The sequence below is a fragment of the Chelonoidis abingdonii genome, chromosome 7 (assembly GCF_003597395.2).
Source record: "Chelonoidis abingdonii isolate Lonesome George chromosome 7, CheloAbing_2.0, whole genome shotgun sequence".
Lineage (NCBI taxonomy): Eukaryota > Metazoa > Chordata > Testudines > Testudinidae > Chelonoidis > Chelonoidis abingdonii.
The window spans coordinates 60,345,354-60,367,926 of NC_133775.1; the positions used below are offsets into that span (position 1 = coordinate 60,345,354).

At 47.5% G+C, this 22,573-nt stretch overlaps 1 protein-coding gene across 1 annotated transcript in view; it reads right to left on the reverse strand.

The window, feature by feature from the left end:
* PAPPA2 (pappalysin 2) overlaps positions 1-22,573 on the reverse strand; it is a 184,458-nt gene that overhangs the window by 68,342 nt on the left and 93,543 nt on the right. Inside the window, exons 12-14 of the mRNA XM_032804788.2 lie at positions 18,486-18,621; positions 17,620-17,830; positions 508-676 (exon numbers count right to left, since the gene is read on the reverse strand). Of these exons, the coding sequence (XP_032660679.2) occupies positions 508-676; positions 17,620-17,830; positions 18,486-18,621 (516 nt within the window). The remainder of the gene's footprint in view (positions 1-507; positions 677-17,619; positions 17,831-18,485; positions 18,622-22,573) is intronic.

Sequence of the window (22,573 nt, forward strand, 5' to 3'; positions counted from 1 at the left end):
GGGCTGCTGTGGAAGGGAGGCACCTCAGAGTGGAGGGGGGGCAGGAAGCTGCTGCAGGGCTGGGGGGGCGCAAGGTGGAAGTTTCGCCTAGGGCGTGAAACTTCCTTGCACCAGCCCTGTCCCCAGGAGTATCTTTATACCCTGGGGGATCTCTCTTCACTTCACAGTAACATCCTTCAGTTTGGCTTGACTGGGAGCCCTGCTGCCAAACAGGCCCCAGACTGACTGAGCAGTAGGTGGCACAGGTCAGGACTGAGGTGCATTAGCAGGGCTGAGAGGGGTCCAGGTCTGGAACAGCAGTGTGCCACGGATTGGGACTGAAGGGCACTGGTCTTGCTGAGGGTGGTGGTCCTGCACTGGAATAAATCAAAGAGCGCTGTGGGTCAGGACTGAGGTGCACTGGCAGAGCTGGGGATGCCCCAGGCAAGCTGGAGGGAGCTGGGTAGCAGACTGTCTCAGCTAGCAGTCACTCAGTCAGGTTGCATGGTTATTTCCACCAGAACTCACCTCCCTGGGGCTCAGACTCTTCCCGTTGCTGGACTGGAGGACAAATCCCTTCTCACAGACAACAGTGCATTTCATGTGTCCCAGGCCACCGGACGTGCAGTTCACAAAGGCATGGTCAAGCTGCAGTGGCATGCAGCTGCCCTGCTCCCCACAGGTCCAGTGGGCACAGCTGTAGAGGAGACAAAGGTGGGAGAAGAGAATCAAAAGGCAGCTCCCCATGGTGGGGAATCCCAGCACTTCTGCAGTGGGAGGAGCTCCTCCCTTGCGGCATCACAAGGGAATGCCCCGTATGCCAGTACCCGGCTCGGTATGGGTCAGTGCAGTCGGTGTCCAGGGCTCCAATGTCCAGCCCAGGATGGGTCAATACAGACAATACCGTGGTTGGATTTGGGGTTCTCTCAGATTGGCAGGCTGTAAAGCTCAGCTCATTCTACACCGGCTCCTTTGGTTTCCTAAGGGAGACGCTGGATGGCAGATGGTTAACATATGGAGTTTCCCTGCAGTCTAGTCCTCTATTAACTAATCTGCAGAGATGGCAGCACCAATGGAAGGATGGCGTGAGGGGGCTCAAACCACCCCATATCCAACAACTTCTTATTTAGGCATGCACTCATGAAGATTTGCTCTGGGGAGAAGAGGTGTTCTTGTGCCAGGAGTTACTGGATCCCAGCATATCCCCCACTCCCCCGGCTCTGCCTTAGTTTAATCTCCACCTGCTCCCAGCACACAAACTCCCACACATTAACAGCTAAGGCCCCAGTCCTACGCTTGGGCGAGAGGCAGTGCTGTCTAGTGGAGAGAGCAGTACAGTGGCAGCCAGGGAACCTAAGTTCTGTTCCCAGCTCTTTCACTGAGCTGCCATGTGCATGACCCTGGACTCCTCACTTCACCCCTCTGTGCTTCTGTTTCTCCTCTCAGCCTTCATCTGTCTGACCTATTTGGTTGTAAGCATTCTGAGACATGGACTGCCACTCACTATGGGTATGTGCAGCACCTGGTGCAATGGGGCCCTGAACTCAGCTTTAGCTGCTAGGTGCAGTGTGACCTGTACAAACACATAAAAAGCTGTACAAACACATACAAAGAGACAGTCTAGCAAGAGCAGGCTTCGAGTGCAAAAGGTAAAAATGGCAAAAAAAAACAACCAATAACCCACACGACAATTTTAAAAGACCGAAGGTTCCTTTTGCAGGCAAAGGGATTGTTCCGATATTCCCCTCTCCCGAGACTGTCCCTTTACGAAATGCTGGACCAGATCCTCAGGTGTTGTCAATCAGTGTAGCTCTGCTGACTTCAGTGCTGAATTTATGCTACTTGAGGATTCGCACCATTTCTTCCCATCAGCTGTTCATTAGAAAATAATAACTAAGGGCACATCCTGAGATGCACTGCAGGTGCTCAGCATCTCACAGGCTCAGGACATAAAACAATGCTGCTTGGGGATCTGCTTCCCACATCTCTGCATCCCAAAGGGAACCCTAGGAAATCAGAGCCCCCTGGAAACTCAGAAAAGCTGTGACAGCTGAGTAGAGATGTACAAACAAGGGTCTTTGAGGGGACTCTATGGATTTTAAGGAGCCCCAACCCTGCCAGAAAGAATCCCAGGACAACCCACAGCCACAAGTGCAGCAGCGCGTTGCTCCATGTAACACAGCCCCCGCATGAGGGATCTCCCCAGACGTTTGGGTTTACTTTACAAATGTATAAGTTGATGCAAGCCTGTATCTCTAAGTCATATGTTAATGGTCGTCAGATGGAAATGGGGGCAGGGACTAGGCTACCAAGCAAATCCCAGGGGAAATCGCTCATCATTTAGCTACACAAGTTAAAACAGTACAGTGCTCATCTGCGCTCACACCAGGGGCGTCTCCAGGCCCCAGCACACCAAGCGCATGCTTGGGGCGGAAGCTGCGGGGGGCGCTCTGCCGGTTGCCACGAGGGCGCAGGCAGGCTGCCTTCGGAGGCTTGCCTGCGGAGGGTCCGCTGGTCCTGCAGGACTGGTGGACCCTCCGCAGGCAAGCTGCTGAAGGCAGCCTGCCTGCCATGCTCGGGGCAGCAAAATGCCTAGAGCCGCCCCTGGCTCACACACAGTCTCCCACGTACTCTCACACCTCCCTCTGAACGACACAGTGCTCATCTGCACTCACAGGCAGCCTCATGCACTGACAACTACACACAGTCTCTGTCACACACAAGCTGTCACACCTATCTCAGAGCGAGCGATACCTGCATCAAGGGAGGGAGATCTGTGTTTTGTATGCACTGTGACAACTCTTGTATAGCTTGTCATGCTATTAAAGGCTTGTGAACTGTATTAAAACATCCAATCACATTCAGACACACAAACATATAGGGGTCTCTCAAGTCCCAGGCTATCCTGTAACCACTTGAGCAGCCTTCCTCCCCTAGGGTCACTCGTGTGCAGGCACAACCCCAAAAAACCCCTTATGGAGACCTGAACAAACCCAGTACACATGTAGCCAACTCCTGCAAAGTCTGTGTCAGCAAAGCACTGAGCTGAGGGGTTTGTGTGCTGGACACTTATCCACTGCAGCTAAATACATCCTGGACTGAACAGTGTGTGGAAGCTCAGGCCAGGTCTACACTTACAACTCAAGTCAACATAGCTATGGAGCTCAGGGCTCAACACCCCTTGAGTACTGGAGCTACGCCAACCTAACTCCTGGTGTAGGCACAGTTAGGTTGGTGGAAGGATGTTTCTGTCATCCTAGCTACCATCACATAGGGAGGTGGTGTTCCTACAGTGATAGGAAAACCCCTTCTGTAGCTATAGTCTGTGTCCATACTACGGGATTACAGCGACACAGCTCTGGAGGCATGGCTATGCCACTACAGTGTCTGTAGCGTAGACATGGCCTCAGACACTCTCCCTTGTTCCTCTCAGACCATCTTCCCCACTCTGCGACTCCTTCTGTCCCTCTTCTCTCCCCACAAGGCCATCTCTGCTTTGATTGAAGGGTCAGCAAGGAAACTGTCAAGTGGGGGTGTTAAAAAGGGAAATGTGCTAAAAAACTGAATATGGAGTAACTATGGGTCAAGGATTTGGGCTTTACCTACTCTCGACAGGAGGTGTTCTTGCTACCCATTAGCACCATCATGCATGCAGCCAGGAATTTAGTCTACTTATTATAGTAAAAGACAAGTAGGAGGAAGGATGGCATGTGATTAAGGTGCTGGCCCGGTGCTCAGGGTTCACTCCTGGCTCTACCACAGACTCCCTCCCAAGTTGTGCTCTCTCTGTTTGTCTCATTTCCTTAATCTTTCCCCCTCTCACACACACATCCTGTCTTGTCTATTTTGATTCTAAGCCACTCAGGGCAGAGACCATCTCTCACTGAGTGTCTGGACAGCACCCAGCACAACGGGGTCTTGGTCTGTCAGCTGGAGTCTCAAAGTGCTACTGTACCACAAACAAAAATAATCACACTGCATTCTGTACAAAAGATATTCAGAATTATCAAGGAGAGCATGGGGCAGCTTTCAAAGTGTGATTTTCCATCAGACTGCTCCCTGTTTGCGGAGAGGGCTCACTTCCCCCGCCAAGGAAACGCAGCCACTGCTTGGATAAAACATGGCTACTCTGTCACTGACCACAGCAATACTGTGCAACAATCGAGTAAATGAAGAAGGAATGCTGGAGCCACTTAAAATTGCAGAGGGAAATTAAATACACAGAATGTAATTACCTGGAATGGAATTTGGCCAAGACATTGGGGTTTATGCTCCAACTTTTGCAAAAAAAGTGCCAGGGGATATTTAGTGATTGCAAGTGCTCAAGACCTTCGTTTTATGGCTCCCCCAAATGGAAGTACCTTCAAGAGGCACAGCACCCCTAAAGCTGCTCAGAGGGAAGAGTGCTACCTAGTGAATCAGCCACACAGCTTCCTGTAACAGCTGGAGTCCTCCCCTGGCCCCGAAGGTCTCCCATCCAAATCCCAAGACAGCTCAGCTTGCGAGAGCTCACAGGCTGCTAGCACCAGGTGTTACAGCTGCAGGAGCCATCTGTGTCGAAGGAACCCACTCAGCCACCATGGACAAATGGTCCCATTGAGCGAAGTCACCAAAAAATGCTGCGGACTTATGCGTAGAACGAACAGAACTCATTGCTGACTCCAGCCACGTCCCATTAGCCAAAGTTGCCATGGAAACCTGCGCGGAACAGCCCATTCAGGGTTGGAGGTGGATGGAGGAGGGGAAAATGGCAAGAGAAAGGACCACAAAAAAAAAAAAAGGCTGTTTTTCCTGCACAGACCTGTTTATGAAGTGAGAAATGGTTTCAGGGCAGCCACTGCAAATTCTTTCACTAGCTTATATTTCCATTTGCTTCCCTTTGAAAGAATTTGCTTTATGAACACAGCGCTTGTCAGGTCATTAGCTTCCGAGTGCATCTGGTACCAATTGTAGACCTTCCTCTCCTCTCTCCCCATGCGGTTGTACTGCTCCATAACTGTGCCCCAATACCCAAGGGCACAACCCTTCCACATCCCTGTGCTTACCTCCCATAGAATAATCTGAGCTCTTAATCAATGTAACCTTTCCAGGTGTATGGGTGTGTGTGTGGGGAAAGGTGGGTCTTTTCTCTTGGGACATTTTCTTGTCTCCAGTCTCACACTAACAAGGAATGTGACCTAAGGGAATTTGCTTATTTTCTGCAAACCACCCTAAGGACGCCACTTTTATTACTACTGATTATTTGCATTGGAGTAGCACCCTGGGGCTCTAGTACTAGACCAGGACCCGACTGTGCTAAACACAGTACAAATATAGAACAAAAAAGTGGTCCCTGCCCTGAGACGCTTATAGTCACTAGGAGTTTGTCCTGTTCTTACTTCTCTGGCACTTTATAAGACCAGGTCCGTGCCACAAAGATCTTACAATCTACTACAGAAAGGCAGGCAAAGACATCAAGCAGGAAGAGGAATATTGGGTTGACAAAACTAGGAAGCCTGCAATATTGATTTCTGTGCCACAGCACCATGATGTCTGCTGCACATCTATGTTGTGATGCAACTTCATAAGCTCATGAGCCAGCGACGCAGTGTCAGCATGCTGTGCTGCAATGATGCTGTGGAGCCATTTGGAGACCATTTAATATGCTGCTTGCCAGTTCTGATACTGAACAGGGCCTTGTCAGTCTTGGGGATGGGGTGACAAGTGTAGGCTGTGGGATGAGAACTATACCAGCTACAATAGTGCTTAAAAATGGCTGGGTCAAAAGCTCTGCTGGCATAAACCTCAGAGGAGTTATATCAAGGGAGGGGACTTGGCTTGGTTGTCTCCAGAATGGTTTCAGTGATCATTGATCACAGATTTCCTTTTCAGGAGAACAGTACTCATAAAAAGAACATCATGTACTGTGGCAGCCCTTAGGATCCCATTATGTTCGGCGCGTTACAAACACGCAAAAGATGGTCAGCCAGTTTAGAGGCTAGAATCTATAGCATATCATGGTTTGGTATGGTTCTCAGGAACAAGTGTTTGTCCATAATGGCCCAGGGAATCTATACTCCCCTAGCAGTATCTGTGGGGACATGCCATAGACAGCACAGCTCTGACCTCAGCGTGAAATAGATCTTTCTTTCTCTTGTTGATTATAACAGATGGATACAGCTTATCCCATCAGCCCACTCTTGCAGTCCCATGACACTTAGATATTTTGGATGAGGGTCATGCAAGAAAAATGAAGTAGCCAATATTATTTTTTTCCTCCATGCAACATCTCGAAAAATACTGGTGTTTGTATCCCAGGCTCTTTTGCAGCCCAAACAAACGATTTGTTGTGACATTTTGGAAAATGGCCATTTTGGCAAACAACTATGTGATGCTTTGAACCATCCCCTGGGGCTTGAGGGCAACATTCATCAACCAAACAAAATTTCAAATCTGGAAATATCTGAAACTGCTCAAAGAGGGCTCCAACAGCTGTGAAACTGTGCAGGTTTTTCAGAAAATTGGACCAATTTTGCAAGCAAAGCAAAATAAGAAAACCTCAAATTTCTGAAAACATGACAATTTGGATTTTATTGTGAATATTTCAAAGAGCCCAGAAAATACTGGTGGGCTTAACCAAACCAAACAGAACCTAAGGCACCATAAATCATCCATAAATCTGCTGTAACATCTGCCCAGGCTGCAGTCTCGTTGGCTGCTATCAAAACAGCTTTAAAAATTAAGTCACACTTTTAACAAATGAAAAGTATTATTAGAAGTGATTTCTATACTGCTGTCAACGTGCACGGTGATGGACAATGGAAGCTCAAGGCTACTGAAGTCATAGGGAGTCTTGGAATTTACTTCAGTGGGCTTTGGATCAGAGCCATGCTGCCAATCAAATAAGAGATGCCTCCCCAAAGCAATCCGGCAAAAACAAATTGATGGATAAATGAGGAGAGGTGACTGTATATGTGTGAGAAGTTCCTTCAGTGCAGTTTCTACCGGAAATCTCCATAGTCTTTTGCAGAAGGAAAAAGAATTTTCCTCTGGGATCTCATGCTGCTAAAGCAGTAAGGGAGATTTCTCCCTTTGGTGGAGCATGATGCAACGTGGTGTGATGGTTGGGAGAGGTCTTCTCTCATGTTCTCTTTTCCCTCAAACCAAAGCAGCTTCTTTGAGGAAGGTGCTTGTTCCTGTTCTGTTACTCTAATACAATTTCACTCTCTTTGCCCCACACATTTGAGTATGAGCAGGGAGCATTTTTGTGTCTCCTTTTCTAATAATTATAGTACGTTCCTGTGACAAAGTTCCTCTTCTATCTTAGTGGGTCCTGTGTTTATTAGTGGATTTGTTTGCCTCAGAGATTCACCATGTAGGTCAGGGAACAGCTCAGAGACCTTCCTCTCTGGTAGAGCCCACAGTCCAGGTCAGTTCCTCCTGTATCTGATTAGAAGTTGGGAGGTTTGGGGAGAACCTGGGCCTGTCCTCTCCTCCAGGTTCCACCCAGGGCCCTGTGAACTGCAGCTGTCTATAGTGCCTCCTGGAACAGCTGCACAACAGCTACAACTCCCTAGGCTACTTCCCCATGGTCTCCTCCCAACACCTTCTTTATCCTCACCACAGGACCTTTCTCCTGGTGTCCGATAATGCTTGTACTCTTCAATCCTCCAGCAATATGCCTTCCCACTCTCAGCTCCTAGTGCCTCTTGCTCCTCACATGCACAATACAAACTGAAGTGAGGTCCTTTTAAAACTCAGGTGCCCTGATTAGCCAGTCTGTCCTAACTGATTCTAGCAGTTTCTTCTTAATTGGCTCCAGGTGTCCTAATTAGTCTGCCTGCCTTAATTGGTTCCAGTAAGTTCCTGCTTGTTCTGGAATTGCCCCTGTTACCTTACTCAGGGAAAAGGGATCTACTTAATCTGGAACTAATAGATCTGCCTTCTAACACTCTCCTATAGCCATCTGGCCTGACCCTGTCACAGTTCCCCATCCAAGATATCACCTTCTATCAAGGACTCTCAAGGCACCTTACAGACAATAACTAATTATATCTCAAAGTCCCTGTGGGGCAGGTATGTGTTATTATCCCTACTATACAGATAGAGGAATATGGCAGTGAGAAGTGACATGACTTGCCAAACAGCTCAGCAGGGCAGTGGCGGAGCCTGGGACTGAACCCAAGAGTCCTGATTCCCATTTGGACCACCAGATCTCAACACTAGAGCAGGATTGGTGGGAACAGATTCCTAATTCCCTCTTTGATAGCGACAGCAAGTCTGTCACTTCTAAGGCACACACAAAGGGGCTGTGTATACACAGGGCCTCTCCCTGCCAGATGCTATAGTTGACATTCATTGGCCAAGAACCTGAAATACTGATGACAGCTGGTGAGACTCAATCTGGACAGCATTAGAATAGTGCTTGTAGATTATAGGAAGCTACTGAAAAGAACTGGCAGCTTGGAGGGGGTGGGGTCCTGCTGGATTCTCAGCTGTTTCTGATTGACTAACGAGCAGCATCAGCCAACACCACTGATTTGTTATCCACACTTGACTAGAAGGTTATGACCTTTTTTCTTTGATGAGAACCTCAATACAGTAATTCGTGCCTTTGTCATGGTGAGGTTATCTATCTGTCCATCCATCCATCCCATTTATAATACATGGTCATGCCAAGCATCACATCAATACCCATAATAGAAAAACTATGACACAAACTGGAAAAATGTCTATAAACTGAGTTTACATGAGTCACAATTGTTTAGTTAGCTGTAATTAAAAAAACTGTTTCTGGTCAAACTGAAAATGTAAATTTTTATGAATTGAAAAAGATGATAAAAATGTTGTTTTGGGTGAAATGAAATGTTTCATTTTGACTCTTTTCAAAAGATTTTTGATATTTTAAAAAATAAAACATCCACTTATGCAAGCCTCCAAGAGCAATTTCCATCTCTCCTTACACTGCACATTCCACCAACAAATTGTGGTCCCTCCCCACAGACGTGCACAACCAACTAGCAATGGTTCTCCCCAGAGCCCATTTCAAGTGGCCACAGGAATCTCGTGTGGTTTATTCTCATCCCACATGCCACACTGAGAAATCAAGCACTGAGCATCCCCTTATGTCCCGGGAGCTCATTGACAGGGACTCCTCAAATTGCCTTCAAGACTTCCTGGTTCCTAGGATGAAGAGGGCCTTTCCTGTCCTATTATTTGAGTTAGTGTCTCCTTTTTTAGAGCTGACCAATCATGCAGCATCTCTTTTCCTCACCCTAACAAGTACATTTCTCACTGGGAAGGCGACTTGCCTTCAGCCCTGACAAAATTTTTAACCTTCCCCCTTTCTTTTATATTTCTAGGGTGCCTTTCACTGACACATATTTGTGCTAAACGGGTAGGGGATGGTATCTAACAAAGAAGCCACAAGGCCTTGGAGGAAAAATCCCCCCCGCCCCCCGTTGTTTACATCAGCTCAGGTCCATTGCTGTTGGCAACATTAGGAGCCCTAGTGTAGAGGCTGTTCCAGCCGCTGACCTAGTTATAAGCACCTCCTTGGTTAGACTTGCTCCTAGCAGGGTTAGATGATGCTGTGCTGGAAATGGCAGACAGCTGGTGTGCCAGCTTTGCTCTGATTCCTACCAATGAATCAATGTTAGTGACTTCTCTGGTGTAGACAGGGCCTATGTGACAATCACAAAGAAGGCTTGGAGCAGGACTACTTTGCCCACCTCTCTGTCTCTGGACAAGGAATGCAACGTCCTTGACAATACTGCTGGAAATCAACTCTACAACCCCTACCCCTTTAAAATGGCTTTCTAGAAGAGACGCTTTAGTCAAACACAAGTTATTGGGCTCAGTACAGGAATAACTGGCTGAAATTCTGTGGCCTGCACTATACAGGAGGGCAGATTAGATGATCTAATGGTCCATTCTGGCTTTCAGATCTATGAATCTAAGAGTCTATGACAAAGGCAGAGGCCATTTCAGTGCAATCATGTACCCCAAGCTAGGAAAATGTGTTTTTATTGTAGATTATAAATTGAGCGAGATGGCTCAAGCATTCTGAATAGCTAATGTACAAGGCATTAAGCTCTAGAAATGGCCTACATATAGCAGAAGAAAGAGCATTGCCCACAAAAAAGCCATATGCACCTAAGTTTGTCTGCATTGCCATATTACAGCCCTGGCCCTGGGCATTCTGGGGATGGGAGAACCGCTCACCGAAACGAGCTCCCCAGGTGGCAAAGCTCATCCATCAAGTCCTACATGCCTGTCACTAATGCCCAAGGAAGGCCCCAGGGGTATACCACTGCCTGAGGAGAAACAGCTGGAAGGAGACTTCAGGGCAGAGCTGGAGTCTATCCATGCCAAATTCAAAATCCAGTCCTACAAACTAGGATTATCCAGATCTGAATTTCTCCTCTAGAAATGTGGGGGGGGGGCAGGTCCCTCCACGTCTGATGACAGGCATGTGGGTGGAGCAGCCTGGAGGAAGCTTGCTGTGATGCTGTATGTGATAAATGGGGCTCTCAGCCCCACACCTTTCACCAGTGCTAAACCACCTTGGAACAAATGTTTTTCAAACAAACCTGTGTCCCCTTTTCCATTTCATTTGCATCCCTCCCTCTAACACCTCCCTGGCTCTTCCCCTCTCCTTCCTTTGTTTCCCTCTTGTCCTTCTCCTTTTCTTTCCCTCCTCCCCTTCCCCACTCTGCCCTATCTTTGTGACCCACCTATTACCCTAGTCCTCCCATTATCATCCCCACCAAGAGGTCCAGCTCTCCTTTCGAGGTTCACCCTCTCAGTAGGGGATAGCCCAGCTTTGGAGGGGCCTGGGAATTAATTACCAAAACCTAAGGCCAAATCATTCCTAGGTAAAAGTCAGATACTTGGGCCTGAACGCTAAGGGAACAGCTTAGGGAACTGCAATTCTTCCCTTGCTGAACAAGAAAAGGCAAAAATTAAAAACTTCCAAACCCCCCAAACCAAATTTCTCTTTAATCCTTTAAGACTTTGGGGGTGGAGGGGAGGGGAACAAGAATACAATGCAGACTGGATTTTAATACTGCCAAGGCACTTCCCAGCACAAGCAAACGTAAACTCCAACAGGCTAAAAATAAAATGCAGTTTAAAAAGTCAATAAATAAAATCTGCTGCCCTGACTTGATGTACAGTCCATACCAAAGAAAATAGGAGGGAATGTGGCTCGGTGTTCACATGCAAAGGGAAAGGCTGGATGAAGAACAAAAGCAATTAACTGGAAGGGGCTGAAGTACCAGGCAGAGGCGCCACTTCAGATACTCTGGGTGCAAGGAAGGTATGTCTACACGGCACTGGAAGTGAGCCTCCCAACCCGGATAGGTAGACTCATGCTAGCGGGGCTCAAGACAGCACGCTAAAAATAGCACTGTGAGCACTGCAGCATGGGCTCTCAAGTCCACCTGACCCCCTGGCTATTTTCAGCACACTAGCTTGAGCCCTGCCAATGCGAGTCTGTCTACCGGGACTGGGAGGCTTGCTCCCAGCTGCACTGTAGACATGCCCGGCATAGGATGTCATAGGGCTAGTCTACACTAGAAGTCTAACATTGGCGCAGTTGCATCGATGCAGTGTGCCTGATGAAGATGCTCCATGCCAACAGGAGAGCGTCTCCTGCTGACATAGCGCCATTAGGTTGCTGCAACTTGCATCACTCATGGGGGTGGCTTCTTCACACCCCTGTAAGTTACAGTGACATTAGCAGTTTTGTAGACCTCCTACTGGATCCTAAGGGATTAAGGGAAGATCCATTGAAGTCAATAGAAAGACTCCTACTGGCTTCAGTGCGTATTGGCTCAGGTCCTAACGAGATACATGCTGAAATCATTCCTTCCTTGCTTCTAGGAGCTTTCAATGGCTGATCCCATGTGGGATCAGGGAGGACAGCAACTCAGTCTCCCAGCATTGGCACAGGGAGCAAGCACAACCTTTTGCTCCTGCCATGCCAGGTGAGGAGGGGAGTCAATGTGCTGCCATCCACTCTGCACCCGTGACCCAGCATGGTGTTAGAGGGCACTAAGGGTGGGGACATCTTTTGAGGAAACAACGTTCAAAGGCCTGACAGCTTGTGATCCTTAAGGCAGTTTCTGTACTCTCTATAATTCCTCCTGCAGTTTCACCTGGGGAGACTAATCGCTTCCCCTCTTTGAAACAACTATGTCTCATTGCCAGTGCAGAATGACTGCCATGTTCACCGGAGATGCCTGCATTTCATGTGTGCGTGTGTGATCTCTTTATTGAAGTACAGGCTGCAGAGCACTTTGGGATCCTTCAGGATGAAAGATGCAAGAGAAACACAGGGATGTTATTTTTATTATACTGGAAATGAAACTAGACTAAGGCCAAGAAATCTCTTTTTCCAAGTCTCCTTTGTTACTTTTGTGGGGTTATTTTTAATAATAGGCTTACATACACACTGCATGTGTGGTTAGTTCAATTCTTTACTGGAACACCACAGATTTCATCTTTTACTGGTGAGTGGAAGTCTCTGAACCTGCTAATACGTTTTATTCCTGAACTTTCATGGGGTATTTTCTTCCCAAACTCCACCTGCATTTATACCCAATGTATTATTAGGCTTTGTTTTAATATTCTGTATGTTTGTTTTGGATTTGAAAATCATTTTTAAAATGAAAGAAAGGGGGAAATAATTAGACAGGCCCTACCAGAGCTGGTAAAGAGGCTCTGTTATTGTTATTATGGCTTCTGCAGACTAGGAATCAAGGGGAGCCAGGCTTTATGGGTCCTCTCCCCGCCAAGTATGTGACCCTCCTGTCCATAAGATGGGGATGATATGAATATGTTGCACTTCTAAAGCCCCCGTCATTCGAGCTACCCAAAGCACTTTCCTGACTCCTAATGAGACCCCGGGTTGGAAGGTAAGTGCTGTTACACTGGGTTTATAGGTGGTGACACTGAGGCAAAGAAAAGCAGAAGGCCCTAATGTTGGATGCCCCGTTTCTTGGATGCCCACATTTATGCACAGAGGGCAAGACTTCCAAGTTCTCAGCACACCCACGAGGGTTCAAAAAGAGCTCGGCTCCCATTTTAACATGGGCCAGATTTTCCAAAGTACCCAGCACATCCCGATTTTCAAACAAGTACAGCACCTACCCTGAGGAGCTCATTGGAATATCCAGTCCTGGGGGGCTGATGGCCAGAGGTACTGAGCACTCTTCCTTCCACCTGAGGTGGCAGGCACTCATCTCTGTGAATCAGCCCCCGGAATGGCTCGCCTGACGAGGGTCAGTGGCAAAACAGGGAACCAGATCCCAGCATCCTGGCTCCTAGCGCCCTGCCTAACCATGATGCCTCCTGGAAAGCGTGGAGAAAGAGCCCCCAGGCCCCCAGCACTGGGAAGTCACAGAGCAAGGAAAGGGAAGACACAGCTGCCACAGACTGTGGTGTCAGGACCATGCTGAACTGAGCCAGGACAAAGCAGACTGGCCAGCACCACAGTCCACATGATGTCTGACGAAAGAGTAGGTTTAAAGATCTATGTGGGCTCCTGTCCCTACCACCCAGCAGGACAAACTCAGCACACTGATGACAAGGAGGGTGGCTCCTCTTCCAGAGCCAGGAGGGGGCATCTCTCCCCCGACAATTTTATCCCCTCTCCTATAGCTCAGACAAAAGCCTGAGGAGAGGTAGAGATGGATCATCCCTTCAGTCCATGCAAACCTGCCCCTTTCCCCAGGACTTGCCTCCACACACTGGCCCATATGCCACGAGCTCAGAGGTGTGACTCCCCCTCCCCAGCTGTCTCCCTCCCCCTGTGATCTTTTCCTCCCATAAAAGTCTCCTTCCTTCAAAGGGAGTACGACGAGGTACCACTAGCCCCATGATACCTATTGCTGCTGGTGAGCATGTTCTACCGCTGGCAGATGATGCGTTCATGCAGCTCAGCACCTCATTAGGTGAGCCTGACCCACAGAAAAATCACAGAAGGTGTAGACTCCACTTGGCATGATGAGTGAGGCTTACAAAGCTTATGCTGTGGATTCAGTCCGATTCCCAGCAACCCCAGGAGGTGTACATCAACTCATGAAGTTCTATGCCTTGCATGAGTCCGCTGGCTTCAGGGGAGCTACACTAGAGAGGCCTCAGACATAGGATTTGTAAAGCTATGCTATTCATTAGAGGGTGGTATGTACTTTAAAATCTGCTTTCGTATGGCGCGAAGGCGATGTGATACGTCTCTTTGCAATCTCATGTCAGTACTTAAAAGGACACCACTCATTTAAAAATGATATTTTGGTCTGAAATGTATCTATTATTGCTACAAATAACCTCCCTGAGATTTCAATAAAGAGATCATAGGGAAAAAAATATGCCATTCCCTATCTTTTCCATTTGTTTTCTTTGTGTATTTGGCAGCCTTTGTGCATGGCCCGTTCCACCATTCCTTCAGTATCAGTCTGTTTCCCATCTTGTTTGTGTGGGTCTTTCACACAGCAACTGGAGAAAGAAATATATTTTTAAGTCTGGGAAAATGTAATTACAAAATCACACCATTGGCAGGGGCTGAGGGGCATGTGTGGCTCCTGTGACTACTCCCAAAAGGAAACTGACTCGATTTCAGGTGAATAGTGGCCCTTCAGTGAGGGCTTGAGACCAACGCTTACAAGTTTATTCACTAAGAAAGCCACAATTTCTGTTGCTATGTAAATCACTTTCATCCTGAAACTCCGGTTACGCATTCCAGAACTCTGTATAACTCAGTTACATCACATTACTGTTTTCTCTCTCTTTCTCTCTCTCACACACACATACACACACACATAAACACACACTTACTTCATTCTTTCGTGCAGTGCCATTCATAAAGAAAACTTATAACAACTGTAACAGTTAGTATTAGAGATGAGCATGGCCAAATTCCAAATTCCCAGTTGGACACTATCTGCATAATTGCTTGAATGTGAACACTGGATATGGACCCTTCTAAACTTTGGAAAAATTAGGATCGGGATCCACAGCCAAACTTTGCATCATCAATCATCATCATAATCATCTGTTATCATCGTTAGAACAAATCTTACTACCTTTCTTTAATTCCTTCCCAGCTCTGTGTCGCTGGCTCTTAATGTGCTTTATGCATTATTTATTTATTCATTCAATCTTGGATGTCAGTTCTTCCCTCTTTTCCTTTGCAGTGTGATTTATTTGGAACATGCTGCCCTATTCTGCAAATACTGCTCCTCAGTTACATACTTTACTGAGATATTTGGAGGCCTTGGAGCACTGGACGCCGATAAATTAAAGTGTGTTGCTATTATTAATTAATTATTAGTATTATTACTGAAGCAGCCGCGTGAGACTTGGTAAAGGAGCAGCCTCTGAGGGATGGGGTGGGAGCTCTGGGCAGAGGTATTTGAGGAATCTAGCATGGCACCCAAATCCAAGCAGGAAGAGAGGAGATTCCCCTCCCTAGTGGAGCTTTTTGGAACAGGACTGGGACATCCAGTGGTAAAGTGGAAGGAAATCAAAACACAAATGGAAAGGCAGGCGTCTGTCAAGCTCCCGCCAATGGTCTGTTTTATGGAGAGTCGCTCTCCTCGTGTTTCTCTCTCTCCGAGTTTAATGAGAGATTGGTGGGTGCCAAAGCTGACTTGGGAAGTTTCAACTTTATCTCCCGAGGGATGCTGTTAACCAGCACGTTATGTTCAATGCCAGAATGTCCAGGGCTCGATCCCGCAAGGCGCTGAGCATGCTGAGACAAGCGCATGCATCATTCTAAGCATGTGAGTAGATCTTTCAAGTCAATAGGACTGCTCACATGCTAAAAGTTCAGCACATGGTTAAATGCTTTGCTGGATCAAGGCCTGACAGAGGCAGGGCTCCTCAGGACAAATAGTATGTGAACAGCCCAGTTCTCGCTTACAGACAGCCCCTCCACCCTCTCGAAACAAATACTCACCAGCAACTACACAGCACACAACAGAAACACTAACCCAGGAACCAATCTCTGCAACAAACCACGTTGCCAACTCTGTCCGCATATCTGTTCAAGGGACACCATCATTGGACCTAACTACATCAGCCACACCATCAGAGGCTTGTTCACCTGCACATCTACCAGTGTGATATATGCCATCATTTGCCAGCAATACCCCTCTGCCATGTACATCGGACAAACCAGACACTATCTATGCAAACGAATAAAGGGACACAAATCAGACATCAAGAATTGTAACATTCAAAAACCAGTAGGAGAATACTTAAGTCTCCCTGGACACTCAATAACAGATTTAGAAGCGGCAATTCTGCAATAAAAAAACTTCAAAAACAGACGTCAACAAGAAACTGCAGAACTGGAATTAATTTGCAAACTTGACACCATCAAATTAGGCCTGAATAAAGACTGAGAGTGGCTGGGTGACTACAAAAAGTAATTTTCCCTCTGTTGATATTCACCCCTTCTTGTCAACTGTTGAGAATGAGCCACATCCACCCTTACTGATTTGACCTCATTAGCACAGACCCCCCACTTGGTACGGCAACTCCCATTTTTTAATGTGCATGTATTTATACCTGCCTGCTGTATTTTCCATTCCATGCATCTGATGAAGCGGGCTATAGCCCACGAAAGCTTATGCCCAAATAAATTTGTTAGTCTCTAAGGTGCCACAAGGGCTCCTCATTGTTTCTGTAATTAAAGACTGTATCATAATGCTATACAACAAGGGGCTGAATCAGGGCTGCTCAGGGGACCTTAATATTAGCATCATCTCACTTAATCCTAATGACATTTTTTTAACACTAAGATTCTGTCTCTCTCTCTCTCTCTCTCTCACACACACACACACCCAAACTGAACTATTTTCCCAACTATTTTTCCCTGCAATCAGATAGTAAATCAAACCTCGATACCTTTTGTCTGAGTGCAACGCTGAACCATTTGAGCAGAAAGGGGGATGGGGAGTGTGTGCATGCATGTATAGAGGGAGAGGGGCCCAAGTTAAAAGTGTAGTGCTAACTCCAGAGAGAATGTCTATTGTTTTAGCAGCAGAGGGAGAAGGGCAGCGGGGTAGGGTGGGTACAGGAACTGCTGTGATTTCCAGCTGATGTCCAAACCTGGTGTGGACTTCACCCACTTGCACTGCCCTTCATCTGGTGGCTGCATGGGCCCCTTATATTCTACTCCAGCCAAGACTCTTTACTGCGATAGAAGCAGAAATTAGAGATGAGAAAGAGCTACCAACCCTGGATTACTCCTTACATGCCTGCTCTAGCTCTGATCGAGAATAGAGCAAAGCCATGGTGCCGTGAGTAGCAGGAGGGCTAGTTGCCCTGTCTGAAACAGCTGGCAGGCATCTGGGGTGGCTCATCCTTCACACCCCTTGTACCACCAAAACTATTCTCTATTTTTAGCCCTCTGGAAATCAGAGCCAGATCAGGTCTGGCTTCTTGAGCTAGAATTCACAGCTCCAGCTCGACGTCATTATACTTACAGTGTTTGTCCAGGAACAAGGAGGTAGCAGCTCTAGTTGAATGAAAGTATGTCTCCTTCTGGCAGAGCCCTTAGGAGTTATGCTCTAAGCTAGATGTCACCTTCTGCAGGAAGAGTGATGGCCCTCGCCCAGCAACAACACAGAAGAATTCGAGACGATGTGGTACCTGTGTCTCTGGAGGCCATGTCCCTCATGTTCCAGGAGGCAGGTGTTCAGTGCAGAAGAGCTGAGGAGGGAGGAAGTCCGCAAGGCCACGGCTGAGATGCCCACTAATGGGGAGGAGAAATTGAGCAGCACGGACGTGATCCGGTGGAAAAGGAAATCCTGGGTCACATTGACGACCAATGGGTTCCGCTGACATGACAGCTCATGGGTCCCTAATGGGGATGAAGTAACAAGAGAGAGAGAAGCCATTAGCCCAACTCTGGGATTGTTTAGCTTGCCTGGGGTTATTCCACAGCTCAGATGCTACTCCTGTGGTCTGCCTTTTCCACTAAACAACCTGCAAGGGATTCCTTCCCAGCAAGGAAATCAGACAGGACATGTCCAAGGCAAAGGCAAATCCTTCTGCTTTGGGCCAACCAGCAACTAGACTAGGGTCAAGAAAGCAGGAGAGGGAGAGCCCGTGCTGAGAGAAACGGGATGCAGAGAGGTGGTACCCTCTGTCCCACCAAACAGAGGGTACCACAGCCTCCTTCATCCTGGTCTGCCATGAGGCACAGACGTCCCAGCCAACAAAAGAGGCAGGAAGGTGCTCAAGGAGGACACTGAAAGAGAGGTGTTGAGCTCTCCCAGCTCCCACTGAACTCAGGTTGAGCCAAAGAGGCCATAACAATTTGGGCTGTTTGCTAGGAGCTGTCTGACACAGCCCTGCCTTAGCTGCTCAGGCGCTTCCTCAGACTCTGCTAGACGGCTCGCTCCCCGCAAAGGAAAGCCCAGGGTGAAGCAGAGAGGGACTCAGATGCCAAGGGAGCAGAGGAGGAGAAGGGAAAGGGGAGCTCCCCTCCTCATGTCAGCTCTGAGTGCACTCACCCAGCGAGTGGTTGTGCCTCCTCTCATCCCCCAACTGGACGGTCACAGTTGGCTTGTGCTGGTCACTCAGGGCAACGCCATCAGAGGCCAGGAAAATAAAGACTGAGGTGGCCAGTCCGGGTCTGTCGAAGCACACCTGGGCAGGAGGGTACAACGCCAGAGGGGATATTAGGGTGGGGGATTATGGCAAAGCAGACAGAGCTACACGGAATAGGTCTTTGCATTTTAGAAGTAATGCTATTGATTAAACAAATAAACAAATGGGTGATGACCCTCCATAACTGAAGAGGGCTGGTGTGTATTGAGCATTGCCAACTTTCTACTTGCACAAAACTGAACACCCTTGCTCTGCCCCTGCTTCTCCCATTCTCCGAGGCCCCTCCCCTTCTCCGAGGCCCCACCCCCATTTACTCCATCACCCTTCCCCCTGTTGCTCGCTCTCTCCACCCTCACTCACTTGCCCATTTTCACCAGGCTGGCACAGGGGGCTGGAGTGCAGGAGGGAGTGAGGGCTCTGGCTTGGGTCAAAAACCAGATATGTGGTCACCCTTGCGCCACCTCATAATGAGGAATAGCCCAAGAGCCCCCCAGTGAGCTCAGGACAGTGAGCAATGATACACTGATCAGAGGATGGGACAAGTATTTCAGCTTTGCAGCCACTCACTGGGGCCCACAAAAAGCTGGCACAGCCATGGGGCAAAGCAAGACGGAGGAAATATCTTTTTGCACCTTCACCCCAAATTCCCACTCAACCATCACTGAGGCTGGGCAATTTCCCAGGAACATTTCCCTCCCGTTATTATTTCACGCTTGTTGCATTTCCATCTCACATCCGGGACTGGAAGCCCTGAGACACATGAAGGTCAATCCCATCAGCACCACAACCTGCTCCAAAGCAGGAAGCATGTTACCATGGAGAGTTCCAGTTCTGCACACCCAAGAAGCTTGGGGAGGTTGGATAAGCACCTCAATATCGAGCGTTCATCCCAACCTAACTTGTGAGGGCCAGATCCTCAGCTTGTGCCAATTTTGGGGAAACTCCTTCCTCCATCCCTCCTTACTGCTCCCCTGTGCAGGCACTTGGCAAAATCTGTTTCTAAGTTAGAATTGCCGTATCTGGCTTATTTCACTAAATATTCCCTGCATGTGCTTCCTTTTTCTTATTATGGATTGAGCTGCAGTTGGCTATTTTGTAATTTTTTTTCTTTTGCTTAATTTCCTGCTTGTTACATTCTGACATGACTCCAAATCTTCCCCGAATCTGATGTGTAGGAAATAGAGAACAAAGCACTGCCACTGGAAAGTGTTCCTCCATATATCAGAATAACTCATATCTGCAAGTATACCAGCTATGCTGAGGTGCACTATGGGAGGCTAGTTATGTTGCACAGATATTTGCATTCTTCAGCAGATGGCCACATCCATTTACGTCTGTGCCTTCATATAGGGGCACAATGATTTCTTTGCTCTTTAGTGCCACCTGTTGAAAATGTTTCATTCCATATAACTGGAATCCTGTACCTAATGCGTGATTTGATTGCTCATTTAAAGCATGTGACATGGAGCATTAAAATAGTCCTGTAAGTGGAGGTGTACACATGTGTTACTGAGATGTGTGCGTAAACAGCTATATGAAGCTATGGGAGAGTGTTTTTTCACACACATGTGTGAATAAGAAACCTGCTTCCCAGACCAATCTGTTAGCAATCAGGCAAACACTATAAAAGAGAAAGAACATAGGCATATTTATTACTAGCCCATAAACAATTTTATGGGCAGAAAATAATAGCACACCTAAAATGAGCGTGTGGAGCCAGTAATGAAAGTCTTTCATATAAACATCTGACCACAAGTTCCAATGCACTGGAATATGAGTTAATCCTGGTGAGAAGTGCAAAGTGAGCCTCCATCAAGGCAGCACAAAGAGGGGGCCTTCTTTTTTCTTGTGAGTAAAGGAAGAAATGGACGGTATTTGCCCTGGCATAAGCACAGTAGGGAACCCAGAGGGAAGGTCCAAGAAATAGAGGCAGAAGAGAATGAAGACTATGGAGGCACAGTTCTCTGTAGAGTCATAGGATGTTAGAGATATAGGAGTGTTAGGGACAGAAAGGTAATAACACTGTTTATTGACCAATGATTAATGATGCATTAAGTCTGCCGAGTGCCTTAACAAAAGGTAATTATAGCAATCTAGGACTAAATAGGGCAACATGCCCCATATAAACTGTACGCAAAGAGCAAAGACAAATAACAACCTCCCAATAATAGAAGGCAGCAGCCACATAAAATTAAACTGTGGTTACAATCAGAAAATCAGCACTGTATGAACTGCATCCCCCTAATGGATGTATCGGCTCCCTGTGTCTCTTCTACTCAAGTCCTCCTTATGTGACTAAAATCCAGGTTTTACTCTCCCTGGTGGAGTTGAGGCCAATGCAACTGAGGAATAGAGTCTCAGATGCCAGGTCAAAAAGGCCCTGACTCCCATCCTCTCTAACATGTCTGTGGGCATGGTCAGGAATTCCAGGCCAGCCTTCTCACTTCCCAGAAGAGACCAGCCCACAGGCCTTGGGGCCATACTGCCCCTAGTGCAGTCATTTACACCAGCGCAATCTGTATGAAAACTGAGCTAAAGCAGAACAGCAGCAGTTTGCGCCCACTCTGCACTGGAGCAAGGGCGATGCTGAAGGTGCCCTTGAAGACTAACAGTAAAATCCCAAATAACCCCTCTTGGTACAGTAACTTCTCACTTAAAGTTGTCCCGATTAACATCGTTACATTGCTCATCAATTAGAGAACATGTTTGTTTAAAGCTGCACAATGCTCCCTTATAATGTTTTTTGGCAGCCGCCTGCTTTGTCCACTGCTTGCAGAAAGAGCAGCCCATTGGAGCTGGCTGGTGGGGGCTTGGAACCAGGGTGGACCGGCAGCCTCCCATCATCTCCCCGCTCCCCTAAGTTCCCTGAGCGGCAGTCACCCAGCAGGCTATCAATTGCCAGCAGTTCACCTGTCTCTTCCCCCAGTGCTGTGTGCTGCTCCTGCCCTCTGCCTTGGAGCTGCTTCAGGGAGCCTCCTGCTTGCTGTGCAGAGGTGGGGGGAAGATGGGTGCTAATGTCAGGATGTCCCACTCCCCCCGATCCTCCCCCCAACTTCTGTACCTTATCTCCATGTGAGGGGGGGGGGGAGACACACGACAGGGCTCAGGAGGGAGGGAGTTTGCTGGCAGCAGCTGCTGTCTCAATTTACTAATCTACTTAAAAAGGCAATGTACTTAGAGTGCGGCCACCGTACTTAAAGGGGCAATGCGCCTCTCTCTCTCTCACACACACACACCTGGTGTGTGTCTCTGTCTCTCTCTGCCATGCCGTCTCCCCTCCCTCTATTCATGCTGCCTTGTAGAGTGTGAGGCTACATTAACAACAATGTGTTAACCCTTGAGGGTTCAGCCGAGTGCTAGTTCATCATTTAGCAGTAAGGCATTCTCTGGGAAATATCCCGCCCTCTTCCACCCTCTAACTTCATCACCTCAACCAAGCTTCACAGTCATCATTGCTGTGTACAGTATTAAATTGTTTGTTTAAAACTTATACTGTGTGTGTATATGTGTGTGTATATATAAAAATATAGTCTTTTGTCCGGTGAAAAAAATTTCTCTGGAACCTAACTGCCCCATTTACATTAATTCTTATGGGGAAATTGGATTAGTTTAACATCGTTTTGCTTAATGTAGCATTTTTCAGGAACATAACTACAGTGTTAAACGAGGAATTACTGTATTTGCCTAGCAATGGCTTTTTCATTTACAGAACACTGTTGTAGGGTTCTGTCTCCCTCGTTGCGGTGATCCATGCGCTGGCAGCTTCCAGGATGGATTGCTGCCACAGACTTATATACTAATGGGGACGAAACAAGTGATACATGTGCCAGTCATTGGCTTTCAGTTGCTACAACTCATCTGTAGAACACCTGGCTGTAGCTGATGAGTTTGTGACTCAGCTGAGGAGAGCTCTTCATTACTCCAGGACAGGAGGAAGGGAAAAAATTGTCCTTTATCCCTGAAAGCGTGGGACAAGGATAGGAAAGCCCTC